This window comes from Notolabrus celidotus, chromosome 10 (assembly GCF_009762535.1).
Source record: "Notolabrus celidotus isolate fNotCel1 chromosome 10, fNotCel1.pri, whole genome shotgun sequence".
In the NCBI taxonomy this organism is placed as follows: Eukaryota; Metazoa; Chordata; class Actinopteri; order Labriformes; family Labridae; genus Notolabrus; species Notolabrus celidotus.
In genome coordinates, this window is record NC_048281.1 from 15,832,880 (window position 1) to 15,856,197 (window position 23,318).

Here is a 23,318-nt window from a genome sequence, read left to right on the forward strand (position 1 = left end):
CTTCATAAAATCTGAACACCTTCAGCCTGCGTACAGAAGTGCCTCCAGACCCTAATCTGTCTCTCTCTCCTCAGTCGTCCCACTGGCTCTGAGCCCGCTCTCAAACCTACCCTTGAGGACCTTCCCTCTGTGACTGCAGACCATGTAGGCGGCTACCGTCTGGCTGCTGCAACCTTTGCTGGCGTGGAGAGAAAGTTTGGTCTGCACCTGCCAAAGTTCAAGTCTTCCAGTGAGGCGACAATCAAACCAGCGGAGTCAGTAAATGAGCCGCAGCCTTCATAAAACCGTCTCATTGTGCCTGAGAGGGCTGCATGCTACCACAGTCATGTTTCCTCTGAAAGCGTTTTATTCAACCACATGCGACACAATGCCTTTGAGCGACTGTCCTACTTTTAATGCTGCATGAGTTTGGCTTTCTTGCGTTTTTCTTTGCACAACTTTATTGTACATGTTGTACTTCTCTACAGAGGGACATTATGGCCTTACTACAGATTGTTACTGCTTTCCCTGGTGTGCGACAGCTTTGGTGTGCATGTGTCAGTGAAATTTTAGAGACACAAGGATGTACAGATGTTTTCAAAAGTCTTTGTTTTGGAATCATGACCAGGGACTTGGGGACATAATTTAAATGTATTTATTGTATTTTATTGAAATAAACCATTCAAACTGTTGCTTCTGTGTGAAAAGTACATTCTCAGTTTCGTCAACAAGCTTTGAGATTCTTCAGGAAACAATCTCTGTTCAACATACAGACCTGGAAATCACTGAGCAGTTACAGCATAAATGATCATCATCTTAGGCATTAATTAAATCCCAGCTATCTCCAGTCTAACCAGCCGCTCTAATAAGTGAGAACTGGTACAGAATAGAACTATATATAGAAGTAGAAAGACATTTAGATTTTGACATTTCAGTGTTTTACAAACATGGGAGTAGCTCAATTATTAAGTCTTCAAAGAACAGATGACAACATGGGCTACAGTGATAGTAAGTCTACATTCCTATGTGTTCGAGATGTGATTGCTTTACTTTAACTTTGGTAAAAACGGAGCTCAGCTATGAGTGTTTACAATTATTATGTGGGATGAAAAACTGAACTAGAAATAAGGCCAGTGTTATAATGCCCAAAATAAAGACAGGATGGGTTTTACAATCAAAGTAAAATGAAGGTTTAAGGCATCTGGTTGGAGAAAGGTCAACCTGTTTGTGTTTGTGAATATGGCTTCCTGTTCATGTCTGAGATCGACAGCCCTGTCACTTCTGGTACCTCCAAAAAAAGACGCTCCAGTTAACTAAGAGGGCTGAATTTTTCCAAGTAAAAGGGCGGAAGAAAACTAAAGACGTCCATGCTTCTGTTGGATCAACAGTTGATCTGTTTCCTCTGTAATGATGTCATCATATATTTTTCGTTCCCTCAAAATGAGGCTGAGAATAGCAAGCACCACTGGTCCCTTTAACATCTCGTACACGCTGAGTCTGATCAGGCGGCCAGGCGTTGAGCCGCCAGCTCCTCAGCATCGTCTCTGTTCTCGTTGATCTCTGCAAGCGTGCGAACGAAGCGGGTCCACTCGTCGTTTCGTGGAACAGAAGTTTGCTGTTGGGGAAGAGGCACAACAGTGGCATGATTTAAATCTCAAAACAAGAAAGAAACATGGCCTTAACAGTTCAAGGAGACACTAACAATATGTCATGAACTGCTCACTTTTATGCACAGGTAATCACCATAGTACTAACTATGGCAGTTAAGAGGCGGAAACATGTCTGCAACAACATGCCTAAGTGATCCGGATTAATCAAAGCACAGTACAGTCAAAAAAGCAGAGTCATAGTTACACACCTCTCCAACATCGTATACAAGAACTTGTCCATCTGAGTCTCCCACAGCAATTTCTCTGCCTGAGTGAGCCCATCTGACCCTGTTGAGGGCTGGGTTACCCTCTACTGTGACGCTGGCGGTGGGAACCTTAAAAAAACATACACCAAAAAATAACAATCATAAGAGTGTAAACATTCTCAGCAACACCTTGTCTGACTCTGAAGATGTAAACTAAAACACTAGGAACAGTTGTGGTGTCGTGTGTGTTAGGCTGCTTGCATGTAATACCTCAGTGTCGTTGTTGAGGTTCCACAGATCGAGATGACCGACTCCGTCCACACAAGCAAACAGACTGGGGTGAATCGGAGACCACATGACATCATACACGTAATCTGAGTTATCCTCGAATGAGTAGAGCGGCTTGTTGTTCTGCAGACATCAAAAAGGCAGAAAACATTAATTTGATATATACATTGGTATTTCCTTATGACATATATGATCCAGCATACTTGAGGTTACAATAGAATAATATGAATTAAGGTTGTCACAGTTTGAAAAACAGAAATTTTTCCTCTAGTTTAGTTACCTTGGGCGACACAAGTAGTTTTTTATGTTCCACGCTCAGTTAATAGTCAATAGGGTTGCAAAATCCCGGAAATCTTCAAAGCTGGAAATTTTCCATGGGAATTTACTAAATTGAAGGTTGGCTCTTAATAGGGAACTTAAATATAGTTGGGGAAAATATATTTTAGCATAATCCTGACTAAAACAAACAGATGAAAGAAAGAAGATGTTTTTTTATTTAACATTTTGAATGGGACTTTGTTGGGATTGCATTTTTGTTCATTTTTGAATGGGTTTGGTCGGGGGGGGGGATGAGTAATATTTAACTCAACATTCATGTTTTTGTTCTTCAATGAAAGAATTGATTGTTCAATAAAATATTTAACACTTGATAAAGTTCTACTTACAAATAAATCTCTTTTAATTGGATTATTTTGGATGGATGTCTGCTTATAACAAAACAAATATTTATGCTTGGATATGATACCTTTCCATTAAATTACCATCAATCCTCGGTTAATTCCTATAAATTCCCAAATTCCCATGGAAAGTTTCCAATTTGGAATATTTCCATAATTCCCAAGCTTAACTTCCCATGGAAATTTACCGGAAATTTTCCACTCCTTTGCAACACTAATAGTCAAACTTCAAAAGTTTCAAGTTAAAATTTCCCATTGGACATATATTTTTTCTATACGACCAGATAATGGCAAAACAAATGACCAATCTTATCAGCTGTAGTAACCTGAGAGGATTCATATTTGTCTCTGAATATCAGGACTGCTCATAAATCATGTAAGTCATGTAACACCTGTTGAGTGAGACATCCAACATTTTATCTTGCTTTTATTTATTTTGGCTTATTTATTTTTTTTCTTTTCACCTCTGCTGGACGTACACACATTAGTCTCTTACTTAAATATCATGTAATAACCAGCAGGGTGGAAAAAGTGCCTGCAACCCTCAACCACATGTTGCAGATCTGTTACCCAACTGAGGCTGATAATTAACATAGACTACTGAGAGCTTTAAATTGTTACATAAAACACACCTCTTTGCATTGTCATGTAACACCTGTTGAGTGAGACATCCAACATTTTATCTTGCTTTTATTTCTTGTGCCATCTGTTGTGTCTTTTAAAAGCTACTCTTTTAGATTATTATTATTATTATTTTTAACTATTTGTTTTTATTGATTGTGTTTTTAAGCTTATAGCACTTTGGTCAACAGCAGTTCTTTTAAAATGTGCTATATAAATAAAATTTGACTTGATTTGTCTTCTTCCAATTTAAGGTCCACACAGGGACCAGATTAACTGTCAATGGCTGTGTAACCTAAGAGTAAAGCAGCTCTCTTGGCAAAAACAGGGTCTCTTATTGTCACTCCTGTCTTCAAATTCAATGAAATGCCCCTTAATTAAACAAGAGTATCTGACAAGGATATCAACATAAAAAAATATTTGAACTAGTGCAGCTGAAAATAACAAGCACTACATTAAAGGACAAAACACTCACACATGCATGGTTAAAAACATAGCACTCAATCCTGGGGCTCACTAGGATTTACACGACGTAACCTGGATCTAAATCGTACCTTGGTGCTCCACAGCTTAACAGTCCAGTCGAAAGAGGAGGTCACAAACAGGTGGGAGAAGTCCAGAGGCCCTGGGGCTGTGTGGCAGTGGATCCCTGTGATTGGCCCCTGGTGGCCCTCAAACATCTCACTGATGCCTGCTTTGCTGTGGAGTACATTGACAAAGTGATGATTGCAAATGTAGGAGGCATGTCTTCATTTTGTTGTACTCTGTATTATGATGATAAAAGCTTCCTAGTTGTTTTTTAATGTTTATTTCTAATTAGTTGATGCATAGTTTTTTTTCGTTTTTTAAGTTATATTTTTGGGGCATTCTCGCCTTTTCATGAACAGGACAGCTGAAGAGACACAGGAAAGGTGGGGAGCAGAGAGTTGGGGAGGACATGCAGTAAATGGTCTAGGCTGGAATCGAACCTGCAACCTCTGCGAAAAGGACTATAGCATCTGTACATGGGGCGCACGCTCAGACAACTAGGCCAACAGCAGCCCTAAATAATGCAGAGTTAAAATATATCTTTCAATCAAAATGAAGAAAATAAGAAATATTAAGCCGTTAGCACCTATGGGTTTTAGACCATTCAAGCTTTAAATGAAGCAAGAGGCACCTCTGCTGGACGTACACACATTAGTCTCTTACTTAAATATCATGTGATAACCAGCAGGGTGGCAAAAGTGCCTGCAACCCTCAACCACATGTTGCAGATCTGTTACCCAACTGAGGCTGATAATTAACATAGAGAGGTAAATACTCAGCGTGAGTGATGCTTATGCATTATTAACTGTGATGAGAGTATCATACCATCCTCAATGAGCTGGAAAATTATTCCCCCAATTACAGAGGTGATTCTGCACTGCTACACCTCACAGCTATCCCCTCTGTGCGGTCTTACAGGCATACTGCAGGACATGCAGTTAACACGCTGCAGCTCTTGTTTAAGCCATGTTACCAGAAGGGAACTCATCCACCGGGAGAGGAGCTCCCAGTTTAGTTAAATGAGAACATTGTGGGATGGAGGGTAGTTTTTAATTCTCCCCAGGACGACTGACTGTAAACAAACTCTCTCACCAGGAGAAACATACTGAAGAGAAGAGGGAGAGAAAAAAAAGACGGGGGAAAAAATGATTTGTTTCCCCTGCATGTGTGCCCTGTTTATGTTGAACGACCTTTACAAACACAACTGACAAGCGGAAAAGAAAAACAGGATGACTGGGCAGGAGTGAAACCTCAAACAGCGGGAGATCAAGTGTTGGATTTACGTTGCGCTGGGAAGTGAGTGGGCTATATTTATTTGACACTCGGTGCTAGGTGGGCCCTGACAAGCCGCCTCAGTTTCCTGGCCTTGTTCGGGGAGGGACGCAGGGAGAACCGCGGCTGCTTGTAAACGCACCTTCCATGACGACATGACATGTAGACAGAGCCGTCCTCGCTGCCCACCACGAAATTGTTGACATCTCCGAGGGGGAAAGACATGGAGGTGACAGCTACGGCTTTGGACTGCTTGAACACCAGCTCCATGCTGTCCTGCGGGGAGGAGGGGAGGGGGGTGGGCACAGTGGAACAACATCCTTTAACAAGCTCCCTGCTCAGGCTTAATGTTAACACACAAGCTGCCAAACACAACCTATAAAAATCACTTGACAGTTTATTAATGCATAATCTAAATTCAACTCGCACTTTATAAAAAATGCAAGTTTGACATTGAGGTCTTGGCAGCTTGGATGAAATGACACAGCTAGCAAAGTTAATTTCCTGGAAAGTGAAAAATGAGTTGAAGAAAAAATAAATCAGGGAAGCTGGAATGCTAAAAGAAAAAGGACCACGGCCGAAATGTTTGACATTTCACGCGAAAGGGAGGGACAGGAAGTGTGTGGAATGTGACAGTAAAGAGACATAAAGTACACAACATGTAGAAAATATGCTCAACTCTTTAAGATGTGTTGCATTATTAACACAGCTATTAAAGTTTATGGTTGAATCTTAAACCCTGGAGTGTTTATGTAATCCAGCCTCAAACACATATACACACACAAACAAAGTTTTATAAAGTGTGTGTTACCTGAGGCTGAGAGAGCATGTCCAGACTCCACGAGCACATCTTGCCGTCAGTGGAGATGCTGATCAGGTTGTTGGCATTCTGGGTGCCCACCACATTTACACAGTACACCGGATGCTGCAAACAGACACAGGAGACACTTTGACACTTCTGTCTTGTTTAGATAAAGTTCTAGCCCACTGTGCCCATTTTTTTTGGTGTGTGTACCGTGTGTGCTGCAGCTGACAGGGGGGTCCTCTGCACAGGGGTCCTCTTGTTGCTCCTGTTGTCCCACAGAACAATCTGCCCTGAGTAGGTGCCCCCTACAACAATGTTGGGGTGGAACTTGGCAAAAGCAGCCGACATTACAGCAGACTGTGAGAAAAAAACAAAACATAGAGAGGTCAGGTTTAGCATGTCAAATCCAGTCAAAAGGGGAGCTGTTCCACCAAGGCTCCACCAGCCATCATGATATTTAATAGAATATGAAAGGGATGGGATTTTTATTATATTATTTTTCACCTGCATGAGTGTTCACCATCATATTTAGCAACAGTTCCTGCAAAGATTCCTTAATAGGTGCCACGAATCTTGAGTTTTGTATTCCAGGATTTCACAGCAAAAGCAAGCAAGAGCAGTGCAACATATTCTGAAAGAACCATCGAGGGAAGACAGGGACCACCTCAAACTTTAACAGACATCTGTCCAGGATGCACCCAGGACAGTTAGAGAGACACCCAAGTTACTTGGACTCCGCTAACAGAGATTTGGAATCTTGGAATCTTCTAAAGAATATTTAAAAATGATAATGCATTGTCAGCTGATTCCAATTTGGTCCACTGTCTGATCTACTACATGTGCTGCAAACAATGCTGAGAGTGTCATAAACAGTGAAGCGGGAGCACACTCTGCTGGAAAAAGTAGGACATGACACAAGTGCTTGATCACACGCCGCGCATCAGACAACATGTGTGAAGATACAGATAAGGTGTGGGGGGGCTGTATCAGCTACATCCAAAGGGCTCTTGTGTTTCTACTTCAGTTTGAAAAGATGTGTTTCTCTCTGTTAGTGAGACCATCCTCACTGATGATGAAAACTAAATGTCAGCACTTTTTCAGCAGCACAAACTACATCAGATCATCACCTCACCTAAACAGTTTTACAATAACAACATTATGATGCCGTTACACAAATCTACAGTCAAAATAACTGGTCAATTTGGCAGTTCCTTTTTCACTGAGGTTAATAACCTTCATGCAAAACTCTACCAAATCAGGTCCTGGCTACAGTGTTGCAGCGCAACACATTAAATATCCAAAATTACAAGAAGTGGAACGTGTTGCTTCATCTCAAAGTTCTGCAGAAGCACTGTTCTGAGCATGTTACTTTTTTTCCCCTCAACACAACCAAACACATCTTTCAGCACTCATGGCGCAGGTTTAAAAAGGGGAAAAATACAAACCTTCAAAACTTGTTAACAGGTTTATTATATACTCTTGGACCATGACTTGATTCATGTATTTCATTACCTGACTTTGGTTTTTGGGTGGCCTACATGCACTCATCACTTAACCTCTCACAATCACACACCACAATTTTTTCCAAACAGACTTTTCTTGACAAAAAGGTGACACATGGTTTAAGAAAATCTCATTATAGGCCGACCGGAGACTCAGAGAAAACTGAGTTCACACTTCTGTTCAGTTTTATTCATCTGAGCTATACGACTGCATCTACATCCGCTCTGGAGGCAGAAACATGTGGTTCTACTCAACTTGTCTTGGTGAGGGAGCCTCGGGGCAGGCATTATAATAAGACTGGGCAGAGCTGAGGAACTGCGCTGCTCGTCTGAACACAGGGCCCTTGTTTGGATGCACATGATAACCAGCCCTGCCCCGCACACTTAATCCTGCAGCAGTGCTCAGATTCCATTCAACTTCTGCACCACAGGTCTTCTCCGGCGCCTCACGAACATGTGTTTGTGGATGGATGTGGTGGAGGTGGATGCCAGCATGGTGAACTCACGATGTTAGTACAGGCAGAAGAGTGAGGGGAGTAGCAGAGAGGGTGAGCTAACAGGGGCTGTTTGGTTGGCGGTTTTCCACACTCGCCTTAGAGGAAGCCACTGGGTTTATGGTGAGGACGTGGGTGAAGAGAGAGAACAAGCAAACAGGGACTTTTAATACCTGACAGTGGAAGACATACTCCGGCGTAGCCTTCTTGTACTTCATGTTCCACACTAAGGCCACGCCATCTGGCTCGTGAGGAGCTTCCTCGTTGTTGTTGTACGAGGCGACCAGAAGTTCAGGATACTGGAGACAGAAGAAAAAAAAAAATCACGCCAAATGAATGCAAAGAGAGGCGGCAGACATGCGCCCCAGGCTTGGCTCCATGTGGACAAACCTTGCCTGCCCTGTGTGGTGCTGCTGAATGCCTGAAAGAATGAGTAAGCCTTTCCTCAAGATTTATGGCCCATTTAATTTGACCCACCCCCCTAACAAACTTTGGTAACTTACATCTTATTTCCTTTCATAATTTCAACCAAGAGCAGAAGGAGAAAAACAGAGATGCTCATTGAGAATCTAAGATTTAAACTCATTAAAGCGCTCATATTAAGAATACCAGCATGATAAATCCTCCAGAAACACAAACCAGATGTAAACAAAGCGTTAACCTCTGCTGCTACTGATACTTGATCTGAGATTTACAGTTTGTGAATTCATTATTTCAAATCACAGAGGTATGGATATCGCTCTGAGCTAGTAAACACTGTTAGCTGAGAGTTGGTGTTCAATCACTGTCAGAAGTCATTGCAGAATAATGCATTCAATGACCTCAGACACCAGAGGAAACAAATCATTACTGCCTCTGACTAAGTGACAATCTGTGTGGGACATAAGTAACTATTCCTGAGGGACTTGTGGATAAATGTAAACGCTGTCAAACTCAAGCTAGCTAATCATAAAGCATTATGGCTAAGTTGTTTCAACAGCCAATTAGCAACAATTATGAGCATTTTTTGGCACAAAACACACGGGAAATTCATTAGGAGTGACATTTCGATAATTGCTGACAATTCTAAAAGCTGCTCTGAGGATTGTGTTCATCTGTTGGCTTTATTAAAAACAGAGACAAAATATATACCTGGAGAGACCAGTCCAGGCAGGTGACCACGCGATGCTTGGACCAGCGCTCATCCATGAACTGTCTGTTGAGAGAGAGCTTTGCTCCGGCCTGGATTTCACTGTGGAAAAACAAAGCACCACAAATCAATAAAAACACTTCTTCAAAAGCCAATTACAAGTCTGAAAAAAAAACACAAGTTGTCCAATTATTACCCCTCCTTCTCCTCCAGGTCACGACCGCTGTAGTCAAAAAAGAGGTCCACGTGCTCTGAGAGCGCCCGCTCGATGATGCGAGTGCTGTGGTCGAAGAAGTTCACAAACTCCTCGGAGTGTAGAATCTGGAGTTTTTCCTCCTCTGTGAGCTCGTGGGGGGGCACTTGAACAGAAAAATGACAAACACAGAAAAAATTAGTGAGGGTCTTAAATCGTGACTCTCCAAGTCATATGTCGCTCTGTAACCGGCACTGATTTTATTAAAATCTCTTAAAGGATTGAAGCTGATTAATTTCATTGAAGTTTCATGTCTGGGGACTGGGTACCTTCGTCATCCTCCTTCTGGTCCAGTTTCTCCGTCTGAGTCTCGATTACAGGTTGAGGTGCAACAGCTTCTTCCTCTTCTTCTTCTTCTGTTGATCAATGAGACAGTAATGTTAAACACAGAGTATAACCTGAGCAAGATTGTAAACGGTACATCTTTTAATAATCATATTCTAATCCCTCATTTGTAATGATTAACATTTTGTGAAAACTTCAAACGTAAATGGCGTTAAATCTCATCATAGTAACAACTTTCAACAGCCATGCCTCATTACAAACGCTTAATACCTTTTGGTCACTACATCTTCCATCTCCATTATTTTCTCCCCTCAATAAAAGCTTCACCCGGTGATTATGTGCACTGCCAAAGACTGATTCTGTATCTCTGCTTTCCATTTGTTTGGTTTGTCAGCAACAATGTCGCCTTTCAAAAAGAACCTGCTCCTCTAAAGCGGGGAAGTTTGTCATTTGTGTTAAAGGGACACAGCACAGCGGGGGTCCTGTTGTCATAGGGACCCCTGTCTTTCCCAACTGTTAATGAGACCGCAGCCTTTCAATAGGGAGTCGAGCTGTCAGTGTAGCTGCTTCCTCTGTGTCACAGTGGCAGGTTGAACCCCTCCTAGGCCACAGGGCAGCGGGGCAGAGGGGTGTTGGAGCAGCTGCCCGTGGCCCCGTCCCTTTGCTCTGACCAGATGACGGCATGGTGCAAAGGCAGATGGCGATGCTGGGATTGTCTTGTGCTCTTCAGAGGTGGCATGGGGATGGCACAGAGGTTTTCCGCCTGGCTGCCCCGAGACAAGCTTCTCCCTGAACAGCAAGCCTGAGCAATTACCGTCCTAGCAGGAGGTCCTGCAACTCCTATTCAACCTCAGAGAATGTACAACAAAATACAGGCCAGACCAGCTGGCAAACAGCACACCGGTTCTACCTCGAAGGAGATAAATGCCTTTTTTTTTCTTCAAAAACACATCTCTGAGACGGTACATAGACTGTGCTTTCAATGTAAAGCATAATAGCAAAAGCAGGACAAAACAGATTCATGAGCCCAGGAAAAATACTCGCCTGGTTCCTCCAGGCGTTTATCTTGGTATGAGTCTTATAGTTAATCTAAGAAGACAGCACAGCACGCCAGAATTTCCTTCCAACTGAGATAATCTAAATGATAATGTCATCTGTCACTTTGTCCATAAAGTGATTTATCCCCTTTCTCAAACAGAGGTTTGGGGAAGAAGGTTATTGGGTGCACTGATGAGTTTACTGAAACCGGGTTGATGACACGAGCCATTTCAATGTGCGGCCATACTCTGCAGCCAACAGGACAAGGTTAAAATCTTTCCTTTCAAGGGCCTCAATCAGGCTTAAAGGAAAACAGTAATCACTGTCTTTCAGATAGTCCCGGCCGTGCTCGTCAGCCCTCTGCCTGGTGAGGCAGCCAGAGCAATCAACCTGCCAGGCATTAGGAGCGGATAGACAATCTGAAAATAAAGGGTATAATGCACCTGCCAGCCAAAATGGCCATTTGGAGAAAAGCTAGTGATCCTGGTGACCCCGCTGTGGATGTGCCGAGGGGGTAGTAGTAGCACATAGCCAGGGTGGGTGGTGGAGGAAGTTGGGGAGGTGGTGGGGGGGGTTGCATTTAACAGAATTCACCCGGATCAGCGATGTCCCATACACTGCTACCTCCTCTGAAAGCAGGCCCAATTATGGCTTTTGTACCACTTAAGAAATAAAAGCTTTTGGGGGCGGGGGAGGGGAGGGGGGGGGTAATCACAGGTCTTAGTCAGTGGGCAATATAGCAATGCAAACACAGTGACGTAAAAGTTCAAAACTAAATGACCTTTGCTCTCCCTTCAGGTGTCCCCCACTTTCTATACATTCAAACAAAGCGGGGGTCTGACTCCAGCACGTGCAGCAGGGATTTCTGTCTGCTGTATAAAAGCCCCATAATAACCCACAGCAGATAAACCCTGCCCTATAAACACACAAAAACACATGCACTATCATTTCTTGTTTCCCAAAATAGAGCACCTCTAGAACCAGTTAGCAAAATGCACTTGAAAAACCTTTTTCCAAGCAGTACGTTAGATATTGTGAGTCGAAGTGGAGCTAAAAGAAAAAAGCTTCAAAGCGAGTAAAAACAAAGAAATCAGCCGTCTGTCAATCTGATAACGCTGTTCGAGACTTGGTCATCTGTGAAACAGGAGTCTATTGTTTTCTTGACGTGGTTACACATGTCTCCAATGACACTGAGGTCTAAAGATCACTGATAAGCCAACCATAAGCAGAAATCTAAAACCAGGACTCTCCTCTTTAAAGCCCAGTGTCCATCACAAATACTATCAAAATGAGATAGAGCTCTGAATATTCAAACCCAGGAAAAAAACGACATCACACCACATTTTCTGTTGGAAATTATTAGCAACAGTATTACAGAAGGAGGGGGATACAATAGATATTTAACAGTCCTAATCATCAAGTGCATAAAAGCTGACCACAATTACAAGTGGCACTCCACACAAGAAGGACGTTAAAGGGCTTTTGTGATTAAAAGTTTTGACCTGCCTCTGAATTCAGAGTGATTAAAACAATCACATTCAATTAAACATTAGATTTACTGCACTGCTCTGCACACTCATAATCCTGACAAGCCTTTTTAAACACCACACACACACACACACACACACACACACACACACACACACACACACACACACACACACACACACACACACACACACACACACACACACACACACACACACACACACACACACACACACACACCCCCACCTCTAACAATATCTTACTCCATAATTACAGCCTCTTGTTGAAGAGAGCATACTGATGCTGCATATTACCTACAAGTGCAGTCTGGGAATACTGTAACAGGGGCACAGATATTCATCAATGTGAAGACTAATCCTGAAATTATCTACAGGGGGGGGTAGCGCTACTTTTATAAGAAGTGATGCATCTCAGTTCTCCCTAAGCAGATTAAGATATTACAATTGTAGTCACCTGAGAAGAAATTTCAGGGTAAGCTAATCTAAAGAAGACTGCCTAGCAATTAAGAGGGTGCTGCTCCTCCCAAAAGGAGATATACAGATCTTTGAAATTAGAATTTTGGATGCTAATTTGAAATATCTAAACATAATTCTTTAAAAGAGCATGGTAAGTATTGCATATTCAACAATGAAAAGTAGATAGATGCTCCACATCAGAGGGCTGGTTAAGTTCAGTGGTTACATCGTTCACTCCATGTGTAGAGGCTTTAGTCCTTGAAGTGGGCCGCCTTTTGCAGCATATAATCCCCCACTCTGTCTTTGTAGTTTCCTACTCCATCCACTGTACTATCTCTCAATAAACGTATGACAAAAAGAAACAAATAAATGTCCACTTTAAAAATAAAGGTCCACATTTGTTTTAAGTTACAGACTAGTCAGTAGTTTTAGCAGCCCCCCAGACCTTCACTGACTCCAGGTGCATGTGCGTTTGCTCCATTAGTACAAAAGAAAGGGGCTTCTCGGGGCACATGAAAAATGCACCCGTATGCATCACACACTGGCACCCAATAGGTAGCAGCAGAGGGGTACTTCCCATAGGTTGAGACCAGGGGTGCAGCTTGCTCGGCTGGAAGTGAAGCTTCCACAAAAACTCTTCCCCCTGGTGGCTGGCTGCAGTATAGCTCAAAAACTCTGTCTCCCTATTCATTTGAATGGGGGAGCAGTCAAACTTTAAATAAATAAATACACGTCGTATGAATGTTTCTCACATCCGTATGCTGTGATGATATGTAGTTATTATTTGACTGTTTTGTGTCCAAGGCCTCTTTTTTCTGAAAAGTTACTTTTTCGTTAGTTATTAGAGTTTAAAAAACGGGGTTTTACTTCCAGGTTTGCTTTGATTCACAGCTGCTGTAGAGGGAAACTTCATAGGATCTCGTGGAGCTTGTTACCATGGCAGCACAGAAATTACCGTGGCAACACAGAAATTCTCTACTGCGCAGACTCTGGCTGCACAAGATGGCAGCGCTCTGGAATGGGATATTTTGACTTCAAAACCGTTTAATGAGAAAAGGCTGAGCGACGCTGTCCATTTTATTAACACTCTACGGTTGAGACATATTAAGACATATAGAGCAACACATGCAACCTCATGGTACATCCCGTTGCATCTCTAAAAAATCTGAGCAGGAGCTCCTTTAACCTGCTGACCCTTATTAAAGCCATTTTAACCGTTACCTTGTGGTTAAATCATTTACCACAAACAGAAGTACCAATACAGTTAAAAGCCTTCTGATTTCATAAGATACACTGTTGTAAGACCTGTTGTTAAGCCTTATATGCAACATATAGTTTGGATTGTGTTACAGCAGATAGAAATATGTATCAGTGGCCACTGCTGCCTAGTTCTTCTTCTATGGTAGAATGAACCAATACCACTCCATCAATAACAAACAAATCCTCTAAACAAAGATTTGTTCTCCTTTACAGGTCAGGGGCTTTCTTTATGTCAGGGCAGGTGATATTAAAATTATTCCCTCCTTTCTTTGAGATGTCCAGCAGACTCTGTGGAAACCCTCGGTGTGCAGCAGCCGCTCCCCTCCAAAAGCCACCGCCCGCTGACCTTGAGAGTGCCGCGCCGTTGCCTCCTTTTGACAACATGATAAATCGCTCAATCAGAGAACAGGCCTGACGCTGCCCCGCGCATCAAAAATGCGCCGAGGGGAGCGAGCAGGGGAAGGGGATGCCGCCTCATCGAGTGCCAGAAGTGATGGTGTGAAAATGCACAATGTCACCGAGTGTGTTTTGTTATGTGGCTGCTCGTTGAAGGGAGAAGACAGGGAAGCGAGGGGAAGTTGATGAAATGATTACATAGTGGCAGAGTGGGGGAAGGAGGAGAGGGGGGGTGTTGAACAGCTGGCAGAAACCATCATTGTTTAACACAGTTTTACAATGCCCAGGAGAGTCCGGAGTAAAGAGCGATGACAAACAGAGGGATGCTCTTCATCCTTCACTAGTTCTGCTTGGAGTCTTTCCACAAAATCACACAATTTTATCTTACTGGCACTGCATGCCACATCGGAATTTTCAACACATCACCTGGTGGGACAACAACCACCAATCAGCACACTGTTTAAAATCCTAACCAGGCTTTCAAAATTCTTAAAAAGATGTGTCAGCTGAGGCAAATAAATGGAGCCAACAGCCTGGAAAGCATGCTCATTCCAGTAGTTCCAGTTCTGTCAGATCTGTCTAATAAAAACAAAAATCAGAACAGAAAACAAAAAAATTCTAATCAGGATTTAAGTCGAGCGCATAATTTGCCATCTATCATTACATAAATCAACTGAGAACAAGCAGCACATCCACAAATATTGCATATTTTATCAAACATCTGTTCAACATGTGGATGTTAGTGGTAGCCCGAGTATTCTCCTTGGCCGACCACATGAAAGCTCCAGAGCAGCAATTACATACATATCGACATGCTTCACTCAGAGAGCAGTCGTATGTGCAGAGCTTCATATCTCCCTCCTGAATCGCTTTCTCCTTCCTGTCACTGGTTTTCTCATCCTGCTCATTAATTTTCCCAGAGCAGGGTTGGTGGAGAGGATCAGAGGAGCAGGGCTTGTGTGAATTTAATCTCTGCTTCGGCTTCTTGTGTTTCCTGTGCCTCATTTTTTCCCCTCTCCTTTCATCTCAATATCAAATCTCTTTGACTCGGTGATCACTTCCGGGGAAGCCACTTGTAAACCTGAACAAACAGCCCCTCGATAATGCTGTTTTTAGTCATTCTTCAGAGGTTGTGAGGCAAACCAATAAGGTTCACAGGTTGTGTCAGTGTTTTTAGGTTGATGTGTAACATTATGTAAGAGTTACCTTCTTTCTGCAGGGTCACCACTGGAGTCTGCGTCTCTTTTGTGTAGGACACAGTCTCACGTGGCGGGAAGTCCACCTGTGTGATCTTGGCCATTCCCAGCTTAGGTGTTGCCCGCCTAAAAACAAAAGACGACTCAAACTTTGCAGGTCCTACTACCGGCTACAGAACAGTACGATTTTAAGATAAAACACAAAAAAATAATCAGTCTATTGTTACTTTTCTCATCTGTTTTTCAGTAACTTTTGTGAAAGAGGAATCAGGTGCATATCAAAGAAAGTACACGAGTGATTCATGGGATGGAAAAGATTTCAGATTAGTTTAACACCTGTTGTGAATTTATTACAAGCTTTTGTCTTTTGCATGCACTACTTGACTCTTTTTCTGGACTGTATTAGCTGAATCATGACTTTGAAAGACATAGTAATCATGCCGTAGATTGAGAGAAGGGAAAATGACCAGAAAAGAAGAGAAGAGAGTGTCCAGTACCCCAGCTCAGAATCAGAGTGAAGTTGAAGTGCGGACGGGTCAGAGTCCCAGTGCAGAGTCCTGGTTAGTGTCACAGCAACAAGGCAGCATTAGTGAAAGACACAAGCAAGCACAAATGAGGTCAGGAGAGGAGAAAAAGTTAGCACTGTGGCACATAACATGCCGATTGGATCCTGGGTAGCACATCCATTAAAATCACATAAACAAAACACACTTCAAACAGACTTTTTTTTTTAGCACATATCAAGCTTGAATCTGCGAACACAAAGTCAGATATGAAAGAGCTTTTATGCTTTGCGTTGATGCACAGGTTATCAGAGTGGCATGATGCACAGCCAGCAGGTCTGCAAAATCTGAACTGTGTCACACGAAAGGCTCTGAGTGTTGTGTCGACAAGAGAGGGAGGGAGGGAGAGAGAGAGAGAGAGAGAGAGAGAGAGAGCCCTCAGGGAGAAAACATGACCTCCATGTGTGTAGGAAATGGCCATGCTGGTGAGGGAAATGAGTCAACACGTAGGGGGAACAGCTCCCTGGGCCTGATGGGACACTGGGGGAGCTTGAATTTCAGTCCAGGGAAGGGGCTCTAATTAGGGGTTAAGAAGTCCCCCAGGCATCACAGCAGCCCGCAGTTTTATTGTTAATTTAAGATTGTCCTAATTCAACAGCACACAAATTAAATAAACATGCGCTCAACTGGCATGAACTTGTCATCATTCACTTTAATGGTATGAGACTGAAGCTCAGTTGTTCTCAGTGTAACCATACTTTAAGTGTCCATGGAGTCAAAAGTAATAAAAAAAAATACACCAATATTTTTCAAAGCACATTCCATATACTTCCAAGTGAAGACATTTTTTGGATTGATTAAGTATTAAGCTTTGAAACATTATTGTTCTAGGTGGAAAAACAGCCTTGAGTGCTTCCTCAACAGAGACATGTAAATTGATTCCACAGTTGTAATGCACCATACAAAAATCATGAACAACTTTTTACCCACTCTTTTCCCCCCGGGTGTTTGTGTGTGTGGGTTTGTGTGTGTACCTGGGTCCCACAGCTCCATCAGAGTCCTGGCTCCCAGCCTCACTCGGAGTGCCCGCCGATTTGGTCGTTGGAGACGTAGGAGGAGGAGGAGCTACATGTTCATACAGACAAAAGTCATCTGTTACGATACACTAAGCTACTCACAACACAGAATGAAATGCATCAATGTTTATTGTTCTCATTCGATATCTTGGCGACATGTGCAGGACTGTGTTGTGTTGTGTGCAAAGCCTTGAAAGCAGTGGGCAAGCAGGTTACTTTAACACAAATCTGTCTGACTTAACTGAGGCTCAACACATACTGTGAAAGAAAGTGAAATAATACAATAACGCTTATGTTGTCATTCTTAAATGAATACTAAAATAAATCAAATGAAAGCAGAAAAAAGAAAACAAATGCTTTGAATGTTTCAAGTTTGTTTGCACTCTGCAGGTGGAAACGTTCACATGGATCTCTTCTGCCACCTGCTGCTAGAAACATGACAGTGCTCTTACAGGCACTGAATTCATTCTATTAACTTGATTAAAACAGGTATTACCTTCTCATTTAAGTCCTGTTTTTATGAACATTTTGTGAAGTCCAACAAAAAAAAAAAGAAATCTAATACAAGTGGTGTATTTTTATGAAAGGCCCTGTCAGTACAATGCTTTGAGAAATCCCTGTAACATATCAGGGGATTTTTCTCACTTCTGATTGGTTGGTAAGAACTGACGAAGAAAAGTTTTCTGGGATAAAAAATATCTATAAAGCTGTGTATATGGACAGAAACTACATTTTAAACTCCTACACGCTGAATCAGATGAAATGATAACATCTGGGTCATGAGGGTGCTACACTGAAATGATTAGAGCTTTGATGTAAGGATGTTTGCATCCATACTAGCATTTTATAAATATACATGTATATATGTTTTGTTGTGTGGAAGTAATGGTACAGAAAACACAAACTTAAAGTTATAACATCTAACATTTTGATACACTGTAGTCAATAACCTTCTTCATGTAGTTTAATTAATTCCTGTATGTTTCTTAGCCTTTTGACAGAGGCTGACCTTTAAAGAGTACAACACATGATCAATTGGTCCGAGGTCAGGTGATTAGCTAATCCAGTAAACACATTCCACTGTTTGGCCCTAAAGAAAATCAGAATTTGTCTGATCTTTAACCTGTAAGAGCCAAGATTCCTATGCTGTTCACGCAGTATCAGTGTTAACACCCCCTGGTCAAGAGGCAAAAACACTGACCCCCCCAAACAAGAAAGAAAACTGTACATACAAATGAATAGGTTAATTCAACAGAATATGTGTATGTACCGTGTATGTTCAAGGTGAGTACAATCCAGAAAACTGGCGATCTACTCACCAACAGGAGCATCTGAGGTCAAGCCCATACTCTGTAGATAGGCCTCAGTCTCACGTCTCTTTTTCTCCAGGTCTGAATCATCCTGGTGAACTGCAGATTCTTTTAATTGGTCTGCCTAGAAGCATAAAAAACATATCACCCATTAATAAAATCACTACATGTCTACAGTATGTTTATCTGATCTCTGTCCAGAAGTGTACAGCCCTTAAAGAAAGAGAAGCTTGGACACTTTTTTCATACTTAAACCAACTATGTTACCATGACTTTAAGTGTAAAATATAAACATATGTCTTTAACAGCTGTACAAAAGCTTGTATGGACATGATTCAATTGCTATCATTGTTGTATGGCCTGGAAGTCTAAGAAGTGAATCTCAACCTGAAAAACTGAGGTAATGTAATAAGCCCTTTGACTTGATTTTCCAAACGTGCTTTGTCCCCAGGAGAGAGATGCAGAAACGTGAAATTTCCACAGTTTTTTTTATTATCCAAGTTTAATCAAAAGGAAAAGAACAACCACCTTTAAATTTGTGAAAGAAGAACGCTGTATGCTGACATTTTGCTAGCTTTGACTGATGTTACAGTCTCTGCTTGTACTGTAATGTTGTTGTCTGTCATTTTTGTATCGCAATTCACCTGTCCCAGTAATTCCTTCAGCCACATAGAAGGTATTCATTGCACGCAGAGTGAAATGTTTCAAGCCTTTTTTTCCTGTATTTTCATGATTACGGCTTATTGCTCACGAAAAACAGGAATCAAGTGTCTCAAATTATTAGAACATTTCCTAAGATCAATAAAATAGGGGCTAAAATACAGAAATATTCTACCTCTGAAGAGTATGTTTCTCTTTCACTCAATACTTGGGAGGAACTTTTTCACGAAATAGAGGAGAGAATTACTGCTTCAATGGAGCATGGCACAAAGGGGATCAGCCTGTAGCCCTGATGAGGTGTTACTGAAGCCCAGGTTGCTTTGACAGCAGCCTCCAGCTGTTCTGAACTTTTGGGTCAGGTGTTTTTCCATCTTCCTCATGAAAGGTCGGGTGAGTTGGATGGCCAATCAAGTACAGTAATGTCATGGTAAGAAAACTATTTGGTAGGAGTTTTGGCACTGTGGGCAGGTGCTAAATCTTGCTAGGAAGGGAAATCTGGATCTCCATTAAGCTAGCATGAAGTGCTCTAAAGTAGTCTGGCAGAGGGCTGCATTGACTTGCCACTTGATAAAACACGGTGAACCAACATCAGGAGATGACATGGCACCCCAAACTATCACAGGCTGCAAAGACATCATACTGGACTTCAAACACCTCAGATTCTGTGCCTCTCCACTCTTGCTCCAGACTCTGGGAGCCTCTAGGACCTTGATTTCTACATCAAGTGCAACATTTTCTTTCATCTGAAAAGAGGACTTTGGACCACTTAGCAGCAGTCCAGTTCTTTTTCTCCTTAGCCATAGTAAGACGCTTCTGATGTGGTCCTTGCTTCAGGAGTGGCTTGATATTAGTGATGTGTTTTACTGAACCCGACCTGAAGACGTCTGTGCATGGTGGCTCTTGATGTACTAACACCAGACTCGGTCCACTCCTTGCGAAGCAGTCATCCCTGTTGATTGTGCATTTTCCCTACCACACATTCCCCTTCCTGTCAGCTTTTCAGAATATGCCTCAATAAATCACTCTGAGAACAGCCAGCCTTTTCATCAATTACCTTCTCTGGCTTACACTCCTTAAGGAGGGTGTCTATGATCACCTTCTGGACAACTGTCAAGTCAGCAGCCCTTCTCATGGTTGTGGTTGTGTGAGTTGAACCAGACTGAGAGATACTAAGTACATGATTATCAAAATTAAAATTGAAAACACTTGAAACATTACATTTGCATGAGATGTGTCTACAAATGTTTAATATTCACCATCTTAAATAAACTACAAGAAATAAAGAACTTTTCATGATATTCTTATATTTTTTAGCTGAACCTGTATGTTATTGCTGTGTAAGCTGCTGTTTTAGAAAATAAACTTTTAAACTTTGTGTAGCACCTCTGAATAAAGGTTGCATCTGTGATTGGTGCCCTTACTGAAACTCAATAATGCAATGAAAACTATACAGGACATTGCACAAAAAGTGACAAGTTGAAGTAACAGTTATTGTAAGTGGTATGGTGTGATATGATGTGGTATGATATGAAGCTTTAGATTGAATGATGACAAGTCCACTTGAAACATTGTATAACCATTTCCTTCTAGCTTTTAGTGAAAAATGTGCACATCTTCATCATTATGGCAGCATCTGGACAAAACTTGAATATATACCAAGTAAAGACACTGAATCTGCATTTGAACAGTAGTGGATACATGTTAATGCTCAATTTCCCTTTTACATTTCATTTCCATGAATATTCTATTATTTATAAAACATAAACATACCTCTTTCTTCCTGCGCTCCTCCTCCTTTAGTTTCTTCTCCTCTCTGATCTGAGCCAAGCGCTGTTTCTTCCTTTCAAGCTCCGCTTTCAGCTCACTCTTGGAAGACATGATGCCACAGCTGCGTACGAACAACACGTTTAGTTTGTCTTCTTGTTGCCAAAAAGTATTCTTATTACTTCATTATGCAGTAGTGGACAAAGTATACATCTTCATTACTTAAGTCGGAGTAGAGATACTTCTTGTCAAATATTACTCCAATACAAGTGAAAGTTGCTCTGTCAAATTATTACTTTAGTTAAAGGACTGAAGGACTAAATATACACAAGTATCCAAAGTACTTTTTAAAAAAGCTCAAAACATTGTATTTTCACAAAGCATGATCAAGAAGTCAAGAATACATACATCATGTTTATCTAAAAACTTTACTTGAAATCTCTAAAATCTATACCATGGAATAAAAACAGAAACTAAGTTACTCCAAGCACAGACAACTTAGTTTGAAATGTTAATCTGGAATGAAACAAATGTTACGTAGCTCAACACACTTTCTCAGGTTGGACAGTGAATGTTTGTATGTTTGGGCAGAGTGGGAAACAGGGAGAACATTTCAAACCATACGTATCATTCTTCATTTTAAAAACCTCTAACACGGGCTGAAGATATGACCATGGGTGCTCAAGTGGAGAATTATAGCCATCATTACCACCTCTAAATGAACTGCCTGATCTGAGTGAAATTTGCTCTGTGTTTGCTCCACCTTCAACCATGGAGACGCACGATATACAGGTAGGACTAAAACACTGAGACAAACAAAACTACACAAACACATTTTACTGTCTTAGGGATCAGTTTTCAGAAAAGAGAAGGAAATTCATGAGCTGACTTCAAAGATAAAGTAGTGAGTGACTAGAGCATTGAGTGAAATGTAGTGGAGTAAAAAGTACAATAAATGTCTTCTGAATGTAGTGGAGTATAAGTAATGAGTATCCCCCAAAAATAATACTCAAGTAAAGTACAGATACTCAAAAAATGTACTTAAGTACAGGACTCCAGTGAACTGACTCTGTAAGTGTCCACCTCACGGCCAACACTCTCAGCTTCAGTACCACTTCGGGCAGTGATGAAGACGGTTATCCTTCAAACTTTCCTCAGCAGGTTTCTGAATCAGAAAGGACCGACCAAGATTGTCGTCTCTCCTCTTCCACGGTTGAGTAACTTTAGGAACGTAGAGACGGGAAGAAAATCCGTGGATATTTACAAAGCGTCGTGGCCAGCTAAAACTTCAGCCAGGCTATGTCCTCATTGTGTCAGATGGCTAACAGAGCCCCACCCTACAGTTTAGCACACGGTTATTCTATCCGATTCAGTTTCTTATCCCTGCTTCTTACTCGCTTGTTGATTACATATACGTATATGTATATGCAGTTGGTCAGTTCCAAGTGAATAGAAATACAAATTACACATCAAAGCAGTTTCATTGAAAGGCTAAGCATCAAATCGGCCTCAGTCGGCGTTAGCCTTCCTTGTTATAACAGACTACAGAGCTAGCTTAGCCTTCCTGTTTCTCTTAACATTTCATGAGCTTGAAGGCTGGTACTGTGATTTTATGAGTATAATGTTTAAGAATCAAGGAAATGTGACTTTCAAAATTCAACCATCAACATTTGGCCAGACATATGTAGCGTTAGCTTCATTTGTTAGCAGGTGAACCGGACAGAGATCCGCAGTGCTGTAATGCGCTTGTATCTTTGCACAAAAATAACTCAACTTTATGTTGTTGGTCTTAAAACATAGCGACAGATACAAAAGTAATCTACAAGTAAGTAACACCACTGATAACATGACACTGGTGTGCAGATTACAAACCTTAAATCAGGTTTTCGACCTGACAGCAAATGCCTCTAATGAACACACAGCCAAAACAACCGAGCTGCAAGCTACCCTACGGGTGCCGAGGAGGGCCAAACGAGACCATTTCGCTTTGACGTGGCTGTGCTGCTGTCATGTCAGGTCAAGATGGAGACTTTACAACTCGACTAAAGCTCAGAATGTAGAGCCTACACTACCAGTCAGAAGTTTGGAAACACCTTCTCATTCAAGGGTTTGTATTTGTTTGAAACTGTAGATTAATACCAAAGACATCAAAACTATGTAAGAACATATATGGAATTATTTAATGAACAAAAAAGTGTTAAACAAAGCAGAATATTTTATATTTTAGATTCTGTAAAGTAGCCCCCTTTTTCCTTCATGACATCTTTGCACTCTCTTGGTATTCTCTCCGTCTGCTTCATGAAGTGGTCTCCTGGAATGGTTTCTAATTAACATAAGCCTTGTCAAGAGTTAATTTGTAGAATGACTTGCCTTCTTAATGTGTTTGAGTCCATCAGTTGTGTTGTTCAGGGGTAGGGTTAGTACACAATGGACAGCCCTATTTGACTACTGTTGTAATCTGTA

At 41.6% G+C, this 23,318-nt stretch overlaps 2 protein-coding genes across 4 annotated transcripts in view; one reads left to right on the forward strand and one right to left on the reverse strand.

Moving 5' to 3' along the window:
- LOC117820481 (calcium-binding mitochondrial carrier protein Aralar1-like) overlaps positions 1 to 671 on the forward strand; it is a 30,500-nt gene extending 29,829 nt beyond the window's left edge. For both annotated transcript variants that reach the window (XM_034694260.1, XM_034694259.1), the window contains exon 18: positions 75 to 671. In XM_034694260.1, the coding sequence (XP_034550151.1) occupies positions 75 to 282 (208 nt within the window). In that variant the 3' untranslated portion in view covers positions 283 to 671. The remainder of the gene's footprint in view (positions 1 to 74) is intronic.
- dync1i2a (dynein, cytoplasmic 1, intermediate chain 2a) lies at positions 619 to 22,860 on the reverse strand. 2 transcript variants are annotated; one of them, XM_034694261.1, is made up of 17 exons: positions 22,728 to 22,860; positions 20,862 to 20,979; positions 18,441 to 18,555; positions 17,080 to 17,170; positions 16,040 to 16,099; positions 15,553 to 15,668; positions 9,673 to 9,759; positions 9,347 to 9,509; positions 9,153 to 9,252; positions 8,195 to 8,320; positions 6,236 to 6,382; positions 6,032 to 6,145; positions 5,363 to 5,496; positions 3,975 to 4,119; positions 2,105 to 2,245; positions 1,838 to 1,963; positions 619 to 1,594 (listed from the first exon to the last, which is right to left on the reverse strand). In XM_034694261.1, exons 2-17 carry the CDS (start codon positions 20,967 to 20,969, stop codon positions 1,481 to 1,483), a joined length of 1,887 nt encoding a protein of 628 aa, XP_034550152.1. In that variant the 5' UTR covers positions 20,970 to 20,979; positions 22,728 to 22,860; the 3' UTR covers positions 619 to 1,480. The 2 variants fall into 2 exon arrangements, with proteins under 2 accessions (XP_034550152.1, XP_034550153.1); XM_034694262.1 differs by lacking the exon at positions 16,040 to 16,099.
- Positions 22,861 to 23,318: the final 458 nt, after the last annotated feature.

Excerpts from the sequence above, each read along its gene's own strand:
- dync1i2a (XM_034694261.1), bottom strand. The coding sequence starts at position 20,969 with ATGTCTTCCAAGAGTGAGCTGAAAGCGGAGCTTGAAAGGAAGAAACAG. Across the intron at positions 6,383-8,194 it reads AGTATGTCTTCCACTGTCAG|TCTGCTGTAATGTCGGCTGC; the intron begins GTATTAAAAGTC and ends TTTTTCTCACAG. Across the intron at positions 5,497-6,031 it reads ACATGCTCTCTCAGCCTCAG|GACAGCATGGAGCTGGTGTT; the intron begins GTAACACACACT and ends TCCTCCCCGCAG.